This window comes from Mesoplodon bidens (assembly GCF_964165515.1).
Source record: "Mesoplodon bidens genome assembly, chromosome: 3".
Taxonomy (NCBI): domain Eukaryota; kingdom Metazoa; phylum Chordata; class Mammalia; order Artiodactyla; family Ziphiidae; genus Mesoplodon; species Mesoplodon bidens.
In genome coordinates, this window is record NC_138178.1 from 93,883,021 (window position 1) to 93,907,276 (window position 24,256).

Consider the following 24,256-nt stretch of genomic DNA (forward strand, 5'->3'; position numbering starts at 1 on the left):
AAGACAGAGCCACAGGTGGCCCCACAGTGTTGATAATCATTACCCCTTGGCTCTTCTAGGTGAAGTGGAACATGGTCATCTCACCTCCCTTGGGAAAACCCTTGGTCTGCCTTTGGCAAATGCAAACACAGGTTACAGAAACATAGGCTGGATTAAGAAACCAGCATGATCTTTTTAATTTGACTTTTGTATTTTGAAAAAATTACAGACCTACAGAAAAAAGTTGCAAGAATAATTCAACTCCCGTACATCTGTTACTTAGGTTCACCCATTGTTAACATCGCCAATTCACTTTCTGTCTACATACATAAAACAATTTACACATTTTTATCATTTATTTTGCTGAATTGAGAGTAAGCTGCAGAGATTGTGACCTTTCACCCCTAAATACTTCTTGCAAAAAGGACAGTCTCTTATATAACCAAGTATACAATGATCTAACTCAGGAAATTTAACATTTAAGAAATAGTATTATCTGACATATAGTCCATATTCAATTTTCATAATAAGTATAGGGAGATGCTTTGAGACTGTGTAAACATCTTGTTCCTCAACAAACTATCATCCAGTGGTTTTAACACTCGTCGATAACACTTCAGTAAATCAGTTATTACTATGATGGTTGAAAATGGTGACTGTCTAACTATACTTTCTTCTACATTAGTTGGCATTTTAAAAAATCAATGTTTTAATAAGTCATTAAATTGATTAGTGAATTCCTAATGATATTGGATCTTGGCAGGACAAAGGGTGATGGCAAAAAGCATTACATATTGTAACTGAGTACTTATTAAGTTAAACTAGCAATTTTGTGCTTGACTCAATTTGAGCTAACATTCACAGGCATGTGCTTAAAAAGCAGGTTAGGCCAATTCTGTACAAGCCGGTTTGTATATAAACATTATTACTCAAAACAAATATAAAGTTTACCATTTTAGTCCTGGAACAAGTTCACTTTCAAACTAGTGTTAGCAAAAATTCTCATTTCAAAACAACATTTTTTACTGAGTTTTGTATCTGGTTCAAGGATTTTCCCCCTATGAATAACCAAGAAAAAGGAAAGAGAAGGCACTCAAGTTAAGGTAAATGGAGACTCTAACGCAGGGAATCCTCATGGGTTTCCAGGATGGGTTTCAAGGGCCTCACTAATGCTTTGGAATGCATGTATTTTTCTTGCTTCATTCAGATTCTAAACAGACCATGACCACTGAAAAGATGAGAGACCCCTGCAATAAAGGCAGAGGCCATGTTGTAATTGTAATGCAGGCACCTTTTCCCTCCATTTCTGACTGCAGCTTCTACTAAATAAGAGTTCACTCCCAAGTCTGCACCACTTGACTCACCTTCCTCAGGGGCTGAGCTCTCAGCTGAACTGTCTTTGTCCGAACTGCCTGAGGAAGCAGTTTTATTGGCCTGTTTCTTCATGGTTCCTTTCTTTTCTATTTTTCTGGCTTTTCCTTTCTTCTTATTTTTATTGCTCCCAAAAGTCCACTACAAGGAAAAAAGAAAAAGGAAAATTGAACCAGGGATTTTATTGAGAAAAGCTGTAAGTTTCAAGACTTAAGAGTCTCTGACATTCATCAAAGTGATTACAAGTCTCTACTGCTTTGGATCTGAAACAAATACACTTTATAAGATGAAAGATATTGATTCTTGAAACCTTTGTTAAAACTTCATAACCTCTGGTTTGTAATTTCTTAATGTCAGTAGGTAATAATATAATATAATATAATAATATAATATAATAAACTTAAAATTTAATTAGTATACTTTTTATCAATAGAAAAGCAAATATATCAACTTAATGGCAAGTCAACTGAGTTAACTAAAACTCAGTTGGTACAGGAAACAGCTTCTAATGTTTCCTGTGGCAGAGAGGTCAGCAACTGCTAGAGATTGGTATGTCTGGGTTTCAGTACACAGTGCATGGCTGAGTTCTGAAGTGGGTCCCAGGAAAGCAGGGAATAAAGCTTTTTAGCAAGAGAAAACTTCAGAAAACACAGGGAGAAAATGATGAAGGCCACTCTTTGATGGATGGTAGCATCACTGGTACCAACTCCAAGGAGTCAGAAAGTATAATAGATCATTAAAATATATATATATATATATATGTGTGTATATATATATATTTAAATCTGCATATATTACCCTACAACATAATGTTTACATTGGATCTTCAATAGGAGATCCCATACATCTAAATATAAGGAACCTGTAACTTGTATTATCAAACTAACAGGCAGGCAATACACAGTTGATCACTCCAAGGCCAAAAAAATCATCTTCATCAAGCACTTTAATTATAAGTCTGAAAGACCATAAAATCATTTTTTAAATTCACAGAGACTACTTAGTTACATTAAACCATACCTCCTTTGATATTTTAACTTGTCAATTTAGGAGAATGATTTTAGGTGAAAAATACTTTACTTAGAAACTTTATTTTAGGTACTCTAAAAATAATATTCATAACCAGCAAGAGCCTACTGTATAGCACAGGGAACTATACTCAATAATAACCTATAATGGAAAAGAATCTAAAAAAGAATATATATATAAAATAAAATAAAGTAAAATTCAGGACTTCCCTTGTGGTGCAGTGGTTAAGAATCTGCCTGCCAATGCAGGGGACATGGGTTTGAGCCCTGGTCCGGGAAGATTCCCACATGCTGCAGAGCAACTAGGCCCATGCACCACAACTGCTGAGCTTGCGCTTAGAGCCCACGAGACGCAACTACTATAAGCCCACGTGCCACAACTAGTGAAGCCCGCAGGCCTAGAGCCCGTGCTCTGCAACAAAGAGAAGCCACCGCAATGAGAAGCCCGTGCACTGCAACGAAGAGTAGCCCCCTCTCGCTGCAACTAGAGAAAGCCGGCGCAGCAACAAAGACCCAATGCAGCCATAAATGAATAAATAAATTTATTTAAAAAAATAAAAAATTAAATTAAATTAAAAAAATTTTTAAGTGTATATAAAAACACTGAATCACTTTGCTGTACTCCTGAAACTAACACAACATTGTAAATCAACTATATTTCAATAAATATTAAAAAAAAACGGAAATTGTAAAACAAACTGAGACAATACTAAATAAACCAACCAACCAACCAAGGAGGGAGAGGATAAAAAAATCAAAATACTATTCATCTTTCCATCGTCACAGATTGAATTATAAATCTGGTATTAACATAAAAATTCTACATCTAATATTTAACAAAAGCACCAAGTCTTTGCTCCTTCTATAATGTGATCATATTATAATGTGATCATAAATCTACCTCCTACCTCACAATAGCCAAGATCAGAAGTAAATTTACTTTGGAGTTTTTTTTGGGTGTGGGGTGGAGGGATAGTTCTGATGAGGTTTCCACGTTAGAAATGTTCCAGATGAGCTATTTTTAAGAACTACAGTCTGTTAATTTACCTTGATAAAATATTGTGAAAGGGCACTATTTTAATCTTCTGATTTTTTATTTTAATTTACTCTTAGTTATTTTAATTGCCACTTTATTTTTGTACTCAGGAGCTAGGAAGGAGGGACAAGTGAAAATAAACAGCTCCATGTTCTAGAATGATATATGAAGTGAATAAATGATATATTAAGTAATATACCACTTACGTATTAAGTGATATACATTAACAGCGACTTCTCTTTATAAGTGAATTTACTTCTCAAACTTTTAACAATTCAACACTTAGATCACTATTTAGAAAGAAATCCTAATGCTTCTCTTCTAAAAGCTATTTTTCAACCATTTGAAATCTTAATCATTCAAGGAAGATACTTTTTAGGTCAGTTTGAAAGAATCCAAAAGAGGCCAAAGTGTTCAGTTTCATAGTTAACTGAGCTAAAATATATCAACTTCCTATGCTGAGAATACAGATATTACTAGAGGCAATAATGTATAAAACATCTTTTGCATTGGCTTTGTTTACAGGAAATAGCACAACTATGCACATAATAGTCAATATTTATTGGTTGGTTATGAAAATGAGCATGACCCATCTCCTCTAAACAGGGTATCTTTTTGTACTTCTTTGTACAGAAATCCCTTCTTTTTACAAAGAAGTCCCTTTGTACTTCTACCCAATGGGAATATGAAAAGGCTGAGAGCGTAAAGGGTGAGCTACCAGGGTCACATGTGTGTTAGAGTGGATAGATCTATTTTCACCTACAGATTTGGATTTCTCACCTGCAACAGAGTCAAACTCTGAACTTCCAGGGTCGGGGGGGAAAAGCGGGATTGTGTATGAGAGTAAAAAAAGGCTTAAATGTGAAGTCACACATGTGAATCCAATTCAGGAGGTGCTAGAAAGCTATCTGGTTTCCTTATCCTTCCACTGTCTATCTGCTGCAATCTACCATTGCCTAAGCTTAGCAACTGTCATCTATAGCCTATGATGCTTATCCCCTGGAGGGGAGAGAGAAAAGATAAGAGTTAAAATAGAAGAAATAAAATGTTTCAATTTAACAAGGGCTTGCCTGGCTGAACCTGAGTGTGGGAAGGGAACCTTGGTCTTTTTCCTTCCAACACAAATTTCAAAAGAAATGAGATGACAAAAGTGCCTCACCTCCCATGAGGCTAACTCAATAGAGTCTGTCATGCCAATGGCAAACAACCAAACTCACTATATATGACAGGGTTTTAGGGAAATAAAATAATCACTTAAAATACGGGGACCAGGCTTCCCTGGTGGCGCAGTGGTTGAGAGTCCGCCTGCCGATGGAGGGGACACGGGTTCGTGCCCCAGTCCGGGAAGATCCCACATGCCGCGGAGCGGCTGGGCCCCGTGAGCCGTGGCCGCTGAGCCTGCGCATCTGGAGCCTGTGCTCCGCAGCGGGAGAGGCCACAACAGTGAGAGGCCTGCGTACCACAAAAAAAAAAATAAATAAATAAAATATGGGGACCAGTCTCATTACTCCTATTTAATATAGAGAAAGAGACTCAAATGGGTACTGATAATTTCCCAAAAGATTTTTTTTCCTGCAGAATAGATCGTATTTGTAATATTTTACATTTACTCCTTTAAACCAGAGGCTCCTGAGTGTTTTTTTTGGTCTGAGCACATATTTTAAATATTTGCCCAGTACCTCTTCTCTCAAGATCACAGAATCTAATAAACCATAAAGGAGATGGTCAAGACTTGTGGTAGGCAAAACTGACATAGAAATATCTTAACCCAGCCATTAGCCCAGAGATTGCTCAACTATTCCTGCAAAAGCCTTATTCTGTTGACTCCAAGACAGAAGGAAAACTAATTCTTTCATTGCCAGAGTGTGGTAGTAAATGGAGTCTAAAGAGTACAGTACAGGATTAAAGAGATGCTCTCAGGCTTTCCCCATCCATCAGAGAGTAGAAGAAATGACCTGGCTTTTCTTAATTTGTTTTGGGAACTATGGCTTCACTGAAAGGCAAGCTCTGTTGTGACCTTAAAAGTGCTCTAAAATGCACCACACAGAAGGCAAGAATGAGAAAATGAGTGCCTGCTGATCTGCATCTGAGTACAGAGGCCAGAGCATCCCCCAAGGAGAGCTGCTTAAAAACAATCTGGGAAAGGGAAAGGGTCCACTGTCAGTCAGGACTCTAATACACACTGACACCCTGCTTTTCCCAAGCATTCTACATGCATGCAGGCTCACACAAAACACCAGGAAAGTATTACATATAATGCAGTGATGAAAACCTAAAACAGTGACTAGAAGGAAGATGTCTTAACTAATAAATTAAAAGAGATTAGCACTTTGACTCTCACTGCTGTAACTGATACTCTAATGGACGGCAATTATCTAATGATACAAGGAGGGTTAGAAAGTACTACATAATCCTGTGCCAGACTGAGAGTGTAGGGGTTGTTATAAGCAGGTCCCTACTCTGGGAAGCAGCTGACCTTCCTGGCATTCAGCTGAAAGACAGGAAGGAACATGGGGTGGGGAGTGGTTGCCTTGGACGTGGGTGCCATTGACATGCTGAGTACTTTTATCCTGGAGGCAGAAAAGCTAAGAAACTTCAACATTTCAGAGAGGTTATCTCTAATGGACAAGGAAGATCATATTCTAGGTCTCAGGACCCAGAGTAGAAACCATTGCAGCCCAGTTACTCCTGAAACGAATTTACAGTGAAATGAAATACTTTGAGGTAAGTAGGGTTCAAGAACAGCTGGGCTAGTGATAAACTATGGGACTAGAGGTTAAAAGAACTGGAATAAAGGCCCAAGTCCTCAAACTGAGACTGTTTCCTTATCTGTAAAGTAGGAATAATAATACCACCTTGACCACCTATCAGGGTAGTATGAGACTCAAAGGAGACAGAATAAAAGACGCTAAGAGCATATCAGAAACCATGAAGTTCTATATAAATGGAGGGTACTATTTTATGATGGAAAAAGGAAACCAGAACTTCTGGGAGCCTGTTTTCTTATCTGAAATAAGGGAATCTAAAAGATCTCTACGACCCCTTGGAGTTTTAAAGTTGTAGGATTCTATATGAACTGAGTGTTACACTAAATTGAAGTGTTTGTCAAAACGATTCGGTAGTCATTATTCTAGATCTTAACAGTGGCCAACAAAGAGGTGTGCGGAGAGGGCTTGGTTCCTGATTTAGGTATTTTTTCCCTGTGAAGATACTGAAGATAGAAAAGGGTCAGCAAAGTTGAAGAGTATATGCAAATGTCAGCCTAAAGAACAATGAGGAATAGCTAAGTTTTCTCTTCCCTTAAAAGAAATTATTTGTAATTAATCAGACAAAGTACAAAGGGCACTACTGTATCTTATAATCAAGCAATCAGTTATATTTAACTGGAAAACACAGAGAATCCCTATACTCAATCACAAAAACGTATAGTCTGGTTATGGAGATAAAAACAAAAGTGAAACAAATGATACCAAAAAAATGTAAAATATAATCAGTACTCCACTGCACTGTTTGGTAGGAAGTGTCAGAATTTGTCATACAGTTTAAGCAAGTGGTACATGAAAATCACTTTATTTTTCTTGTGATGAGATTTTAGGTATCTAGATAAATGAGGTGCTACTGTATGGTAATCTACATAGCCAAGAACCCAGAAGCATGCTAAAAAAAAAAAAAAAGGGACTTCCCTGGTGGAGCAGTGGTTAAGAATCTGCCTGCCAGGGCTTCCCTGGTGGCGCAGTGGTTGAGAGCCTGCCTGCCGATGCAGGGGACACGGGTTCGTGCCCCGGTCCGGGAAGATCCCACATGCCGCGGAGCGGCTGGGCCCATGAGCCATGGCCGCTGAGCCTGCGCATCCGGAGCCTGTGCTCCGCAACGGGAGAGGCCACGACAGTGAGAGGCCCGCGTACCACAAAAAAAAAAAAAAAGAATCTGCCTGCCAGTGCAGGGGACACGGGTTCAAGCCCAGGTCCAGGAAGATCCCACATTCTGCAGAGCAACTAAGCCCGTGCGCCACAACTACTGAGCCTGAGCTCTAGAGCCTGCAAGCCACAACTACTGCGCCTGCGAGCCACAACTACTGAAGCCCGTGTGCCACAACTACTGAAGCCCAGGCACCTAGAGCCTGTGCTCCTCAACAAGAGATGCCACTGCAATGAGAAGCCCGCGCACTGCAACAAAGAGTAGCCCACGTTCGCCACAACTAGATAAAGCCCGCGTGCAGCAACAAAGACCCAACACAGCCATAAATAAATAAATACATATATACATACATAAATTTATTTTTAAAAAATGCTTATGAGAAATTCAAATAGCTATTGTTAAATTCAAGTACTAAAGCAGAGTATTCCAACCTGAACTCTATGGGGTCCCCTGGTTTCCTGACCCCAGAGCAGATCAGAGACACAGGAAGATGGAAGTAGAGCAGATAACTAGGAGATGAGAACAATGGCCACTGCTTACCTTCGGTACTGGGGGAGAAAGGAAAGATAAAAACCAGCACCACAGAGCTTGGTATTTTGGAAGTCACTATTTCACAGTATAAGAACTGTCATTCATAATCATGACTAAATCAGTTAAAAAACTATATATAATAAGATCTATCAAAAAATTTTTCAAATATAGTGGTTTTATATTTTAAACTTTCAAAAGTTTAGTTTTAGTATTGGGATAATTCATCTATATGGAACATCTTTTTCCAGAGGTATTGTGTGTATGAAAACCTTACTAGATGAATATACACACAGGAAACTATTAGCTTAGCAGTGAAGGCCTTTATCAGTATGTGCTGATTATGTATTATCTGCATGGTAAAGCAACAACAAAATGCTCTTGGGTATCTAGGCTGACTTCCTGGAAAAATTATTACTAAATGAATTTTAATTAAAAGTTGTATCTTTTTCAAAATGTTCTATTAATAAAAATATTGGAGCCAACAAGCAATAACATAGTGGGAATAGGAGTGCAACTAGATCAAAGTGGGAGCGCTCAAAAGATTAAATGGGGTAAGAGAGAAAGAGAAGACGCTTCAGAAAGAAAGAAAGTAGAAAAAAATGGAATGGGGGAAAAGCAAGAAGAGGCCAAAGTCTCTGAAGAGGTAGTAAACTGGAGCGTAAAATGTATCCAGGAAGTTCCGGGAAAGAAAAAACAGGTGACAAGTGCTGAACTACACGGCTGGGCCAAATGTTTTTATTTCTCAAAAATGTTGAAAACAGGACTGTACATGAAGCTTTTTAAAATAATCATTCTCGCTCAGGCACAGGGCAATAGAACATAATTCAGCTGTTTCCTTACTTTGTCTAATGTAGTTATATTCAATTTTGAACAACAAATAAAGGGTTTTCTTGGTATCTATTGATAACATGATTTTTACTGGTAACAAGGGAAAATCTAGGCTTTATTCCTATTTCTTATCTAGGTGCAGCTATCTGTTTCCACGAGATTCACCATGTTTCTCAAAAGGACTCTGAAGTACCCGATTTAGGACTCTGTTCCTCCTAACAAATGGACTTTTTTGTTTTGGCCATTTTTTTTTTAAACTTTAAATCTCATGAATGAGCACTGCTAGCTCCCCTCCTCCTAACCCTGTTATTTTTCTTCCCGGCCACTCCTGTCTGCACCCTTGGTGGTGCTTCTATTACCAAATGCTTTCAGGGACAGGAAGTGACACCACCAAAATGCCACACCACAGCATTATAACCTACCACTGAGGTTGTGCTTTCCAATTGCCCAGGCTTGGTCAATGTAAACCTGACAGGAAGAGTTCTACTTCTCATGTGCCTAAGATATGACTGAGAATAATTCACTCATCAAAAATAATACACAAGATATCTACTATTCTCTCCTTAATTGAACCTTTTTTTTTTTTGCCACGCTGCACAGCTTGTGGATGTTAGCTCCCTGACCAAGGATTTTTTTTTTTTTTTTTGCTTTTTTTAAAATTTTATTTATTTATTTATGGCTGTGTTGGGTCTTTGTTTCTGTGCGAGGGCTTTCTCTAGTTGCGGCAAGTGGGGGCCACTCCTCATCGCGGTGCGCGGGCCTCTCATTATCGCGGCCTCTCTTGTTGTGGAGCACAGGCTCCAGACGCGCAGGTTCAGTAATTGTGGCTCACGGGGCTAGCCGCTCCGCGGCATGTGGGATCTTTCCAGACCAGGGCTCGAACCCATGTCCCCTGCGTTGGCAGGTAGATTCTCAACCACTGCACCACCAGGGAAGCCCCCTGACCAAGGATTGAACCCGGGCCCTTGGCAATGAAAGCACAGAGTCCTAACCACTGGACCACCAAGGAATTCCCCCTAATTGGGCCTTACACTTAATAACCAATGCACCCACTTTTTTCTGGATAGGAAACTTTCATAACTGCTATGTCCCCCTCCCCACCCCCAACAATTAGCTAGATATCTTCTTGCTCTAAAGTCAGTGCATGTCTCTCCTTAAAACAAACTACCCATTAACCTCCTAAATCGGTTGTTCCTGACTAGTTTTCTGTCCTAGCAAATCTGAGGAGAACAACATACTTCTTTCTACCTGTATTCATCATCATGAATGACAATAAACAAGAGTCACGTGGGAGGGGAAAGGGGTTGGGAAGTGTATTTGAAAAAAACTCCAGAGTAGCTTCTAGTACAAGCAGGCTCCATCTGACTGAGAACTGACATTTTAACAACCAAATTTCTAAAAGGCTAGTTCGTAGGTAACAAGGATATTAAAGCCATAGCAGAAACTAGAAAACATAGCAAATTATTTCAGTATATGGGTTTCACCTACAAAGATGTATGAATATTCATTATGAGAGAGAAAAAAAAACAAGAGCCTCTGTCTCAAACACTGTATTCTAAGGATCTCTCAGAAGTCCCCTACCCACTCTAAAATATCTCTATGGCAGCCATAAATCTGAGTTTACAATACCACTGATTTCTCTAGTGGCTGGTAGGATTTTTCTTAAAAAGATTTTCTTAATTGTCCAAAATAATGAAGTATTTACCCTAACTTTGGGGTGCTCTGTGCTTAAGCTAGTAGCCTGGGCCAGAAAGCGATAATGCAGACCAAAAAAACAGGCTCTTTTCAGAATGGCCATGCTATAGAGACTGCTATTCCCAGTGCAGGGTGAGGAGGGACTAGAGTAGAGCTGCCAGAAGCCAGTGGGCCAGGGGGCTGGGACGGGGAGGCAGCAGCAAGAGCTCAGAACCTTGGGAGGAAAGTTACGCAAACTCTCAATCCCCACTAGACAGGGTACAGCTGGCCTGTCAGCTTTTTCTCCAATAAGTACATAAGTAGCTGGTAGCATTCTAAGGTGAAGACTCTCAGACTTGGTTAAGTAGCTGCAAGTGACAAAGGGAATCCTAAGCTGTAAACATTTTTATGGACGCTGGATCTACCCTAGCACAAGTTTTGGGCTTCTCTAATGCTGTGGAGTTGATACATACTTTGACCTTCTGGTAGAAGCAGCTCAAAAGGATGAAGCGAATCCCTACAGCAACTGCATACTCAGGAGTGACTTAATGAAAGGAATATGGAAAACAAAATGCTTCAAAGGATAGTTATTGATTGTATCTCAAGGAAGTGCAAAGACAATAAACATGTTACAGGGTATTCCAAACACAACACAGATTCAAACTTAATATCCCACAGCAGCTGACTTCTGAAACATGGAAAATGAAAGGAGTTGATGTAGGAATAGTGGGAAAGGGAATTATTTCAAGATGTTCCTATATTATCTTTGCATTTTTTTAAAATAGAAAAACAAAACAAAGCAAATTATTTCATAAAATCCACTGTTTTTCTAAGCAGATTGGGTTACTTTATCAATTTTAGAGGAATTATAGTACCTCCATGAAAAATAAACGAAACAAAAGAATAAAACTCGCACATTCACTACCTCTTGCTATCAAAGCAATTTTAGGTCTGTTGAATTATTTAAGATTAAGAGAATATCAGTACAGTCAATCAGAATGCAATCGTTCCTAATTTGCATATGCAGGGCACTGGTAAATACTGTTCTAGCTGTTAACTAAATTTCATTATAATAAAAAACATTTTTTATTTTAGAGGAACTTTAAAACAAAATACTGTTAGTACACTGTTAAAAATATTTTCCTAGACTGCAGGGTAAGAGATTAAACAGAAAGATGATATCCAGCCTCCCCCCAGGAAATTACTAAGGGAAAAAAAGTATTTTAAATCAAATGAGGAACATGTAGGAGTGCTTCAAAGACCTTTGCCCTAATCTCTCTCTCTTCCATTAAAGTTCTGGATCTTTCAGGGCCTTGTTTGGTGGTGGGCAGCAGTTTGGGAAAGTCACCTTGGCTTAAACAATGAACAGCTGGACGTTTCTCATTAAAGGCTAATGCCACTACTCTGAGAGATGTTGATTCCATCTACCCAAAGAAAGCTTCTTACCTTGCTAAAGTATTTCTCACTAATACTTTATCAGGCATTACTGATAGACTTTCTTTTCTAACATAAAAGTGGGATTAAAAAGGTGACAAAAAATAAAAGAGATGGTGACTAACAAGTTGTGCTCCCTCTGCAAAAGGGCTGAAAATAAAAGACTAAAAATGGCCACGAATGCACTGCAGAGGTACCCACTAGGTAACTAGCAGTACAAAGAACATCACAATGCGAGAGCTTTCCATACACAATTTTCTTTTCCCAAGAAGTTCTCATAGATCTTAGGCAGGAAGGTCTCAGTTTAAGGAAAAGAGGCTGCCAGGAGTCACCAACTCAGGACCCTCAAACACTCATTAGTCCCAGAGGCCTAGCCCTCCACACCCACCTCATCATCACTGTTAGACGTCTCCGAGTCTGAGGAGGCTGCAGGCTGACTAACAGGCGGCTCCTTCTCTTCAGAGTCACTTCGTTTCCGCTTTGCCAGGGACAAGAGCTCCTGAGAGGGCAAAAGTAGCCATGTGAGTTTTGTTCACAGAGAAAATATATCCAAAAATAATAAAATGCCCACCTTCTCTAGATCTCTTCTACTTCTCTGTGGTTTCACTTGAAGGACATCATCAATGGGAACTTTGGTCACATGAACAGACCAACTGCCAGCACTCCTAAGTGCTAAAGAAATGCTTTCAAAGTCTGGAATTCCCTGGCTGTTCAGTGGTTAGGACTCTGATCTTTCACTGTAGGGGGCCCGGGTTCGATCCCTGGTCAGGGAACGAGGATCCCACAAGCTGCACGGCACAGCCAAAAAAAATCTGTTCCCTCACTCTTAATGGGAAATGTATGTCTGAGATGGAAAAGTGACTAGAAAACTAAACTGGAGGCTACCCCCGAGTTTCCTCTGTAAGTTACAGAAGTACTGATTCTCAGCAATTGATATGATAAGAACCATGTCTACAAAGGTAATCTGCTCCTTGTTCTTATTGGTATAGCTAATACTCTGAGCACCCTCTTATTATATATAATTCATGGTAAAATTGGCATTTGTGGGGCTGTTCTGAATAAGCTGACAAACTACAAATTTCTGAGGTCATTTTTTATTTTGGATGCCTAAACCAGGAAAAAAAAAAAAAGTATATTTCTGGTGCTGAACCCAGGGTCAAGCAGTAAGTATGCTGGCCTCTACATGGGAATCCCAATTTGACAACCCCAATATTCCCATTCACCACCTCTGCCTTGTCCTGGTGATTTAAGGGAGCTTAAAGGAGAAGAGATACGCCATTTAGTAAGACATGGCTACAACCAGGATTTGCTCTCTCACATGGTTTCCCGCTCCTGCTACTTCTCCCCAACTCAGTCCAGTCACTCAAAAACACAACAAAAGGATACTCACTCTGATTCTTGCTTTCTGCTAATATCAATACCAGCCCAAAATTATATTGTACTTACTAGATGCCAGGTACTTTTCTAAGCATCTAACATTTAATCTTCACAACCGCCTTAAGGTAAGTATTGTTATCTTCCCCATTTAAAGATAAAGAAACTAAGGAGCAGGAGAGGTTAAGTAACTCACCCAAGGTAATACAGCTAGTACATGAGAGAACCAGGATTCAAACTAGGGCAGATAAAATCCTAGCTCCTATTTCAATCATGGTTTACATTTTCCCCTTGGGCCAAAAGAGAGAAAAATATAACTAATAAATACTAGTAGTATTATTCCTTGATGATGTTGGTGCTATACAATTATAGGTTAAGTGCCAAGACAAATTTTTTAAAAACAGACTGCTATAAAATATGTTTTCTTCTTCCAGTCTCTTTCTATTTTAGGAGTATACCCTCCTTGGCCAGAATGAGAAAATGACCTTCTCAGATTAACAGCTGACACCATCTCTTCTTCATAAGCAGTAACGAAATGTTACTCTTCTCATCTCTTTAGACAGAGCTAGCATACTAACTTCCTGAAAAGACTTCAGATCATAAGAACACTCTACTTTTTCCACATCAAAATGGTAACTGCTATTGACCAAATGCAAATTACAGCAATGTTTGTGTGTTTACAGTCTTTTAAAAACTTGAGGGTGTAATTTAGATACAGTACCTTTTATCCTTTCTTATGGATGGTTCTATGAGTTTGACAAATACATACAGTTGAACCACTCACACAATCAAGATATAGGACAGTTCCATCATCCCCCCAAATTTTGCTGTAATTTACACTGGTCAATAGTAGTTACCATTTTGGTATGAAAAAGTAGAGTGTTTATGATCTGAAGCCTTTTCAGGAAGTAAGTGCTCTTCATCTCTCTCCCTCCATCCCCTGGCAATCACATACCTGTTTTCTGTCTCTACAGATCTGCCTATTGTAAAATATCACATAAATGGAATCATATAGTGTGTAGTCCTTTGAATTTGGTTTCCTTACTTAGCATAACGCATTTGAGATTGGAAAGGTATCAGCAGTTTGTTTCTTTTTATTGTAAAGTAGTATTCCATTGTGTGGATACACCACACTTTATCCATATGCCAGTTGAAAAACATTTGGGTTGTTTCCATCTTGGGGCAGTTATTTGTTCATGTACAGGTTTTTGTGTAAACATTAGTTTTCATTTCACTTGGATAAATACCTAGGAGTGGTACTGCTGGGTTATATGGTGATTTGTGTACGACCTTTACTATTATCTTTTTTCCACATTACCTTCATGCAAATTTATAAAAATTAAAAAGACTTCTGGTAGGTAGTGTACTTCCTGGCCCTTTGAGGTTCACAAATGCACTAGAATTCTGTTTTAATACCAACTCATTATAACAGGGATTTGGACATGCTAGCAATCAAATCCTTTCCTGAAACAAGCAGTAGATATATTACAAGCAGTAGATATCCATTAAAAGTAACTAAAGTGTTAATGTGTTAGTATCGCCTTCCTGTTAAAGAGATTCCACTTTATACTAAAAACGTAAAAAATATCTCTCCATCAGCAAACAACTGCATCTGACAGGCACAGTCCTTCTTCTTCTACTACATTAAATACCATATTAACAATAGTATAGAGACAGCAAAGACGTTCTTCTTAAAAAATGTGAAAGATACCCTTTCCACAAGCTGAGAATTGTATAGGAAGTTACTGGGGGAACTCATGGCAAGGCTACTCTTCACAGTTAAGTCCTTTATATTCTTTTTTTTTAAATAAATAAATTTATTTATTTATTATTTTTGGCTGTGTTGGGTCTTCATTGCTGTGTGTGGGCTTTCTCTAGCTGCCGCGAGCAGGGGCTGCTCTTCCTTGTGGTACACGGGCTTCTCATTGAAGTGGCTTCTCTTGTTGCGCAGCACAGGCTCTAGGCACGCGGGCTTCAGTAGTTGCGGCTCGCGGGCTCTAGAGCACAGCCTCAGTAGCTGCGGCGCAAAGGCTTAGTTGCTCCGTGGCATGTGGGACCTTCTCGGACCAGGGCTTGAACCCGTGTCCCCTGCACTGGCAGGCGGATTCTTAACCACTGTGCCACCAGGGAAGCCCAAGTCCTTTATATTCTGAGGGCTCATAAATACAGCTGGACACACTAATGTGCAACAGAAAGGTCTTGCCAACACTCCACACATGAAGAGATCATCAGATTTGTTACCTGTAGCGGTTGATTTATCCAGCACCAATACTCAAAAAAGCCAGTCTAAAACTGATTCATGCACAGGGCGTAGGTCCTTCTGCAGCTCTCTCCTGCTAGCCCGCTTCACTGTGCCACACTGGTTGAGATGACATTTCTGTGTGTCCAGTGGTTCTCTCTCACCATCCTCCCTATACTTCATCACATCTAGTGAAAACCTCCCCTACTTATCTCAGCATTCCTCTAGGATGGAATGGCTTTGTGGGGTGCCCACATGGTTTATCAAACTTAAGCTGAATTAAAGATCTGCTGAGAGTAATGCCAATGCCTAACACACTATAGGTATGACTGTGTAGGATGCCACATCTGGCTTCTAGAGCAGTTTCATTAACATTGCTTGAAAACCATATTTAACAATAAACTAGACAGCCAAATTGCAAGCCTAATTGCACTAAGGTAATATTTATTAAAATAGTGTTATTCTGGTTAAAATTAGAATTCTAATCCATCAATATGTGAAGACTCATAAACCTTAGGATTTAATTCCCCCACCCCATCATTCACAGTGTATTTTTGCAATGCCATGTCGGGATCAATCTGTAATAAAGCGACTTATTTAAAGGAAATTACTTACTTAAAGGAAATTAAATCTCATCTCTTTAATAAAGCCTCCCATGATCACACAAAAGTGGGATACAGATTCTGCACCCCAGAAAAGGAGAATAAAAGCCCAAATGGATAAACCTCAGAGGTTTTTTATAGCTAATTAGCACGCTGAGCTCTTTTTCACATATTCATTCCACAAATACAACTAATGCAAGTGATTACTACCATCTAGGGTGACCAAATATCTTGGTTTTCTTAGGACTGTCCTGGTTTTAGCACTGAAAGTCCTGAATTCTGGGAAACTCAGTTCCTGGCAAGCGGGACAGATAGTTCCCCTGCTACCAGCACCTACTATATACCAAGCTGTGGGTAGAAAGCCAGGAATAGGAGATACATAGTCCTTGACCTCACAGAATTTAAAATCAAGTAAGGGGGTGTATGTATAACTGATTCACTTTGCTGTACTAACCTGAAACTGACACATTGTAAATCAATTATACTCCAATAAAAATTTAAAAATAAATAAAGTCAAGAGAGGGAGACAGACAATAAACAGGTAAAGAAACAAGTATATTTAGTGATAAGTGCTAAGAAGGAAGTGAATCAAAGTGAGTGGGGAACCTATCTGCAATAGGGTGATTGGGGGAAGGCTTCTCTGAGGCAATGGTATTTAGGCTGAGACTAGAAACGGGGGGAAGAGACAGGGGTGCAGTCTTCTGGATAGAAGTCTTCAGATAGAATAGATAAGGCCCTGGACTTCTCTAGTGGTTAAGAGTACGCCTGCCAATGCAGGAGACATGGGTTCGATCCCTGGTCCGGGAAGATCCCACATGCCGCGGAGCAACTAAGCCTGCGAGCCACAACTACTGAGCCTGCGCTCTAGAGCCCGTGAGCCACAACTACTGATCCCGCATGCCACTACTGAAGCCTGCGTGCCTAGAGCCCACGCTCCACAAAAGAAGCCACCACAATCAGAAGCCCACGCACCGCAAGGAAGAGTAGCCCTTGCTCGCCGCAAGTAGAGAAAGCCCTCATGCAGCAATGAAGACCCAACACAGCCAAAACTAAATACATAAATAAATAAATTTATATATTAAAAAAAGAATAGATAAGGCCCTGAAATTGGCAATAGTTTGGCTTAACCAAAGAACTAAAAGGGAACCAGGGTGACTAGAGCTTCATAGGCAAGGGGACGGGGGTGGGGGGTGGTGATGGAATGAGGCAGGTTAAAGGTAAGAAGAAATCACATCATTCCCAGGTTTATACAGCAGGATCAGGAAAATGAATTTTACTTGAAGGCAGTGGGGAGCCATCAAATGGTTTTAAGCAGGGAAGTAACCATCCTCTGAGGGTTTTTAAAATAGCACTCTGACTGACAGAGGAACAGATTACAGGGCCAGGGAGGAAGTGCGGAGAGGAGTCCACAGCAGGGTCATCAGAGTAGATGGTGACCTGGACAAGGTAAGAAGCCACAGGGACAGAGAGAAGTGGGAGGACTTGAGAGAAGCTAAGAAAAGAGTAGTAATTCATAGAGGTTTAAATCTGAGACATTATTTTCTATTATTTCTTTCATATCAAAATTTTTGATTGAAGAACATCATTCCAACAGTGGACACTGGTTATTTTTCAGGAGTAAGGAACAGAGCCATTGCGTGCATATACGTTTGTGGAACAGGGAGGTATTTTTGTTTTGCTGGAACTGTTTCAACAAGTATGTACTATTTTTATCATTAAAAAAAAACCAAAAGAAAACAAACCAAAACAATGAACATACACACGAAAACCCTTCTGAAGTAGTAATTCCAAAGTGACAGTGTAACATTCCTTTACATTTCACATGACTGGCATGAAATGTGGCAACTTCCCTTTCCAATTTCTAGCAAAGTGATTATAATTATAGATAAAATACTGAGTTACATAAATGCCCACAATGTCATAGAATTGATAAAATAAAACCAGTTTTCAACACATTCAAAATAAAACGTACATTAAAATGTTTTTTTAAATTCTACTACTGTTACTTGTTTCTACTTGGATCCCTCTTTTAATACACTTTCTAACTAATGCACTTTCCATGCCTTATAGAACAGGTATCAGTATTACAGCAGAGGGGCTAAAGCAAGAACTCCCAATCTTACAGTGTCCCTTTACCTCCAAGTAATACTACTATAATCAGAAAAGTTAGAATCTAACTTTCTACCGTGGATATGCCAAGCAGCATTTGCTTATTCAACAAAGATTTATTAATTGTCTACTCTGTGTCAGGCAGGCATTATTTTCAACTATGTACTTAAATGTCTCCACTTGAGTATCTCATAGACAACTTTAATCTCTACACATACAAGACTGAACACATGCTCTTCACCTTTAAACCTGATCTTCCTCCAGGGTTCCCCATCTCATGCCAGAATCTCCTCTTCCTCACCCCTAACATCCAACCAGTCATCAAATCCACTCAGTTTTATAGCTTGAATATTATGTCCAATTAATCCACTTTCTGTCATCTCTATAACTACACCAGTCCAAGTCAGGCATTCATTCAACAAATACTGACAAGGTATATGCTGCAGGCCAGGCACTGTTCTAGATGCAGGGATACTACATTGAACAAACAGCCTTGCCCTCTTGGAGCTTCCATTCTAGTGGAACTTATGCTCTCCACCATCTCTCACCTGGACTCCCTTATCTGCCATCTAACTAGTGTCCCTTCTCCAGATTACTCTCCACATAGCAGCCTGGGAAAACTTTTCAAAAGACAAGTTGGAACACCTCTTTCAGCTTAAAGTCCTTCGGTGGTTTCTCATTACCCTCAGAATAAAGTCCACAGTCCTTACTATTGCCAACCTGGACCTGCCAGTGGCTTAAACATCTTTTTAACCCCGCCCACAGAAAGATAAATTATACCTTATGACCCAGTATGTACATACATGCATATATGTGAAACACAAGTTTTATGAAACAATACTTATCTTTACTAGGTCTGACATATGATTTTTTTTTCTATTTGATTCAATTTTGTTTTTATTTTTAACACTGGCTGTGATTCACTAAACTGGCTTTTCCATCCTCAAAGGGTCCAAACAGACTACTTCTGCAGCTTCATTTGTACCACTCTTCCTCCAACTAGTGATGTCCCAGTTACTCTGATTCCTTCAGTTTCATGAGGGTGCTAGGTCCGTCCTGCCTCAATGCTTTTGTACATTTTGCTCCCTCAACCATGAACACTCACACGTCCCTGTACTCTTCAGTCTCCTATCTCCTTATCCCTAACCCATATTCCAGATCTCGGTTTAAATGTCACTCCCATCAGGCGAGCATAGAGTCCCTGGTCAAACTCTCACAGCACCCTTGCTCTTCCTTCATAGCCTGTAACGCAAGTGTAAGGAAATGACTCTCTGAGCAATGCCTGACCCTGTCCCTCCCTTTGCCCCCCATCCCCTAAGCTCCTTGAGGGTAGAGACTGCTTCGATTTTGTTCACCCAATAGCCCTATTGCCTTGCACTGTCTAACACATTTGTTGAAAGATTAAAAAAAACAAAAAAACAATCTTTGCCCTTGGGGAACTTATGGTCTAGGGAGCAAATAAGTACATCAAGAGAACCAGTGTTGAAAGATAGGTTTTGAATTTTTCCTGAAAGCCTCTCTGTTAAAGCTCCCATGGGACTCAGTTTTCCCTGCACTACTTCTAAAAGAAAATCAAGTGAAATTGGCAGATGAGTTACATCAGGCTAGATGCAACATTATGACACAAATTTAAAACTTCACAAGTTAACCCCAACACTTCTCACAAGTTCATCCTAGACTTCCAACTCTGCTCTAATGTAAAAAGACTTTATCAATGAGAAGCACAACTTTTATTTTTTTTTTAACATCTTTATTGAAGTATAATTGCTTTATAATGGTGTGTTAGTTTCTGCTTTATAACAAAGTGAATCAGCTATACATACACATGTATCCCCATATCTCCTCCCTCTTGCGTCTCCCTCCCACCCTCCGTATCCCACCCATCTAGGTGGTCACAAAGCACCGAGCTGACCTCCCTGTGCTATGCGGCTGCTTCCCACTAGCTATCTATTTTACGTTTGGTAGTGTATATATGTCCATGCCACTCTCTCACTTCGTCCCAACTTACCCTTCCCCCCTCAAGTCCATTCTCTACGTCTGCATCTTTATTCCTGTCCTGCCCCCAGGTTCTTCAGAACCTTTTTTTTTTTTTTTTTAGATTCCATATATATGTGTTAGCATACGGTATTTGTTTTTCTCGTTCTAACTTACTTCACTCTGTATGTCAGTCTCTAGGTCCATCCATCTCACTACAAATAACACAATTTCGTTTCTTTTTATGGCCGAGTAATATTCCATTGTATATATATGCCACATCTTTATCCATTCATCTGTCAATGGACACTTGGGTGAGAAGCACAACTTTTAAACTTCCCACCTTTTATAGGGAAGGTTTATGGAAGGATACTTTATAACAATGCTATTTGTAACACATAATGTCTAAAAATAACTCCTAGAAAATACTTAGGGGCCTATTGTTTCAAAAAATTTTTAATTTATGGTTACTTCAAGTAGCATGAGCAGAGAAAGAGAGGACAGGACAACACAATCCCCATTTTAAATAAGGATGGAAATTATGAAATAAAGCATCCCAGTATGCATGTAGCTTTTTTTTCCTTGAAAACGGCAAAGTTTTTATAAATACTGAGTTGTATTGATCTGAATAGATAACTCTGATTCCTTTATTATCTTGGATGCTTTTCATGTTATAGGACCCACTGCATAGATATTATTCCATAAAGAGTGCACATGTTATCTCCGTGGAGGTACGTGGTGGGGTAAAAAAGCCTAGGTTTGGCTCAAATTCTGTTATTTTTTTTCCAAGAAGCACCAAAAGCAAGTATCTCCATGATTTGCAATTCTGAAATGTTGAAGAAAGGGTGTGGCCAACATAAAAAAGTAAGGTCACTAGCAGGTCATATGTTAAAATAAATCCTTCAAATTCTCAAAGGTCTGAGATTTTAAAACTTTTGAAAGTTACAACAAATTGTAAAGGACTCCGATTCAGTTACTACATACCTCTTCCCACCAAGAAGAAGGAAGGGAAAAAAGAAACAGGCCTCAAAAAAAAAATCATCCCAACAATTCAAACAGCTTCAGGGATTTAGAAAAACCAGCAGCTTTGCCACTTTGAACATCTCTGTTAAGTTCTTTTGGTTATATGTGCACACACTATGGCTGAGACAGGAAGCTATTTCTCTCCCAAACTACTTACAGTGTCTTACTAAAAGATTAACTTGCATACAGACAGTGGTCTCAGTGTTTAACACAAATAAGTACCTGGGCTGTACCTGGTAAAAATGCAGAGGAGAGAGTCCCCAGAGAGTCTGATTCAGTAGGTCTGGGATGGGAGCCCCTGCAAAGTACCTCTTAAACAAGCAACCCAAGCAGTTTCTGACACACATGTTCCTCCTCTCACCACCAGGAAAAGCCAATGTAGAAGGCTAAGGACTAATTTGGAGGTAATATTTCTGACATAATGGCTTAGATTCCCACTTGGAATACTCAGAGACAAAGGATCTCCTTATTAACTGTGCTCCACTCTCACACTTGACACTCAGAGATTTGTCATGGTTTGTTCTTTTCCATTAGACAGCAAATACAATGTTATACCCCCCAACGAAGACCCAGAACTTAGATGGAGCAGTCCAAGGCATCTTGGTGAGGAAAGGTCCAGAATGCATTAATTTTGTTCAGAGGAGTCCTAAAGACCCCAAAACTAGGCTGACTTTGTACTTCTGCTAAAGATCTCTGGGAGATCTTCTAGACAGCATAGATCTTTTTGATTCCTCTGAGAGCCTCGCACAGTGCTAAACATATAGAGAAGGCACTAGTGGCTGTTAGGATGCGCAGGAAAAGGGAATTTTGATCTGGTTCCCATGTGATAAAAGAACTCCAATGAGTAGTTGAAAAGGAGGAAGTTGAAATTGCTGTTAAAATGCATTAGGTATTACTTACAAATTTTATGCTAATTTCTTTTCACAAATAGATAAAGTTGGGTTTAAAGTTGCAATCCCTCCAGTTCCCACTTTGGAAAAGCTTTCTGTGGATCACAAAAATCTCTCTACTACAAAAGGAAGCTCTCAACTCATTTCATATGTCAGACTTCTGTGGAAAATCACCAAAGACAGAATAATTTACAGCTTAGTTCATGCATCATCAGAACAGGTGACTTAAGAGTGCTTCACCAAGGAAGTCCCCCAAATAATTTTTTAAACTAATGTATCAATTTTCTCTAAACTATTCAATATACTTGACAAACATGAATTCTAGCAACACAGAAAATGGCTATGAAACATCATTTTCATTTTGCAATATTAAAAACAGATTAAGTTAGTATAGTGGAAAGAGTATAGGCCTTGTAGTTGTACAGATTTGGGTTGAAATGCCACTAACAAGTTGTGTGAATTTAGATAAGTTACATCTTCAACCTCCATTTTCCTCATATCTAAAATGGGGAAGGGGCTTCCCTGGTGGCGCAGTGGTTAAGAATCCACCAGAGGATGCAGGGGACACGGGTTTGATCCCTGGCCCGGGAAGATCCCACATGCTGCGGAGCAACTAAGCCCATGTGCCACAACTACTGAGCCTGCGCTCTAGAGCCCGTAAGCCACAACTACTGAGCCCACGTGCCACAACTACTGAAGCCCGTGCGCCTAGAGCCCATGCTCCACAACAAGAGAAGCCACTGCAATGAGAAGTCCATGCACCACAACGAAGAGTAGCCCCTGCTCGCCACAACTAGAGAAAGCCCGCACGCAGCAAAAGACCCAACGCGGCCAAAAATAAATTTAAAAAATAAATAAATAAAATAAAGTGGGGAAAATGGTACCAACTTCACCATAATTTGAAAACCTGACAATATAAATAAAGCACTTAATTGAGGTGACTGGTTCATCCCAGGCCCTATGTAAATGGTAGCTAATGTTATCATCAGAAATATCTATATTTCTAGATTAGAAAATAGTTTTTTTAAAAAAGTTCTAATCCTCCTAAGTGCCAGTCTAAAATTATCAACAAACTTTTAGAGTCAAGGATATATTTTTTAGGACTTCCCTGATGGTGCAGTGGTTAAGAATCTGCCTGCCAATGCAGGGGACACGGGTTTGAGCCCTCATGCTGTGGAGCAACTCAGCCCACGCACCGCAACTACTGACCCTGTGCTCTAGAGCCCGCAAGCCACAACTACTGAAGCCCGCGTGCCTAGAGCCCGGGCTCCCCAACAAAGAGAAGCCACCGCAATGAGAAACCCACGCACTGCAACAAAGAGTAGCTCCCACTCGCCACAACTAGAGAAAAGCCTGCGCACAGCAATGAAGACCCAATGCAGCCCAAAATAAATAAATAATAAATTAATTTAAAAAATAAATTTAAAAAATATTTTTATAAATTTCAGGAGTCTTTCGGGTGAGAACATTTTCAATTTATCTTTTACTTCCTATCCCATAACAAGGTGTCTATCCCTTTGATACTTCTCCACAGGCCCCACTACTCCCCACCTCCCACCTCCATACCACCATTTTCAAAACAGCCCTCTTTTCTTCAACACATCTTCAGTCCCTCTTTCTTAAAGTCCTCCTCTTTCATGCCCTAATATTTAATTTCTGAGACCTCTGACCTAATACAAAGGACTCCCAAGAAGTCATTTATAGAAATGCTTTAGTTTCTAAGTGCTTGTACCAACATTAATTCTTTTTTAAAAAAATGAATTTATTTATTTTATTTATTGATTTTTGGCTGTGTTGGGTCTTCGTTGCTGTGCGCGGGCTTTCTCTAGTTGCCACGAGCAACGGCTACTCTTCGTTATGGTGCGCGGGCTTCTCATTGCGGTGTCATCTCTTGTTGCGGAGCACGGGTTCTAGGCGCGCGGGCTTCAGTAGTGGTGGCTCGCGGGCTCTAGAGCGCGGGCTCAGTAGTTGTGGCTAACGGACTTAGTTTCTCGGTGGCATGCGGGATCTTCCCGGACCAGGGATCAAACCCCTGTCCCCTGCATTGGCAGGCGGATTCTTAACCACCGAGCCACCAGGGAAGCCCCCAACATTAATTCTTACAAATACTTAATCCTTTATTTATTTATTTATTTATTTATTTTGCGGTACGCGGGCCTCTCACTGTTGTGGCCTCTCGCGTTGCGGAGCACAGGCTCCGGACGCGCAGGCTCAGCGGCCATGGCTCACCGGCCTAGCCACTCCGC

The 24,256-nt window shown here is 39.9% G+C and overlaps 1 protein-coding gene across 1 annotated transcript in view; it reads right to left on the bottom strand.

The window, feature by feature from the left end:
- The window catches only part of RTF1 (RTF1 homolog, Paf1/RNA polymerase II complex component), a gene marked incomplete at its 5' end in the record, with an annotated part of 50,624 nt that overhangs the window by 24,995 nt on the left and 1,373 nt on the right, over window positions 1–24,256 (bottom strand). Inside the window, 2 exons of the mRNA XM_081227516.1 lie at window positions 1,344–1,491; window positions 12,188–12,298. Of these exons, the coding sequence (XP_081083642.1) occupies window positions 1,344–1,491; window positions 12,188–12,298 (259 nt within the window). The remainder of the gene's footprint in view (window positions 1–1,343; window positions 1,492–12,187; window positions 12,299–24,256) is intronic.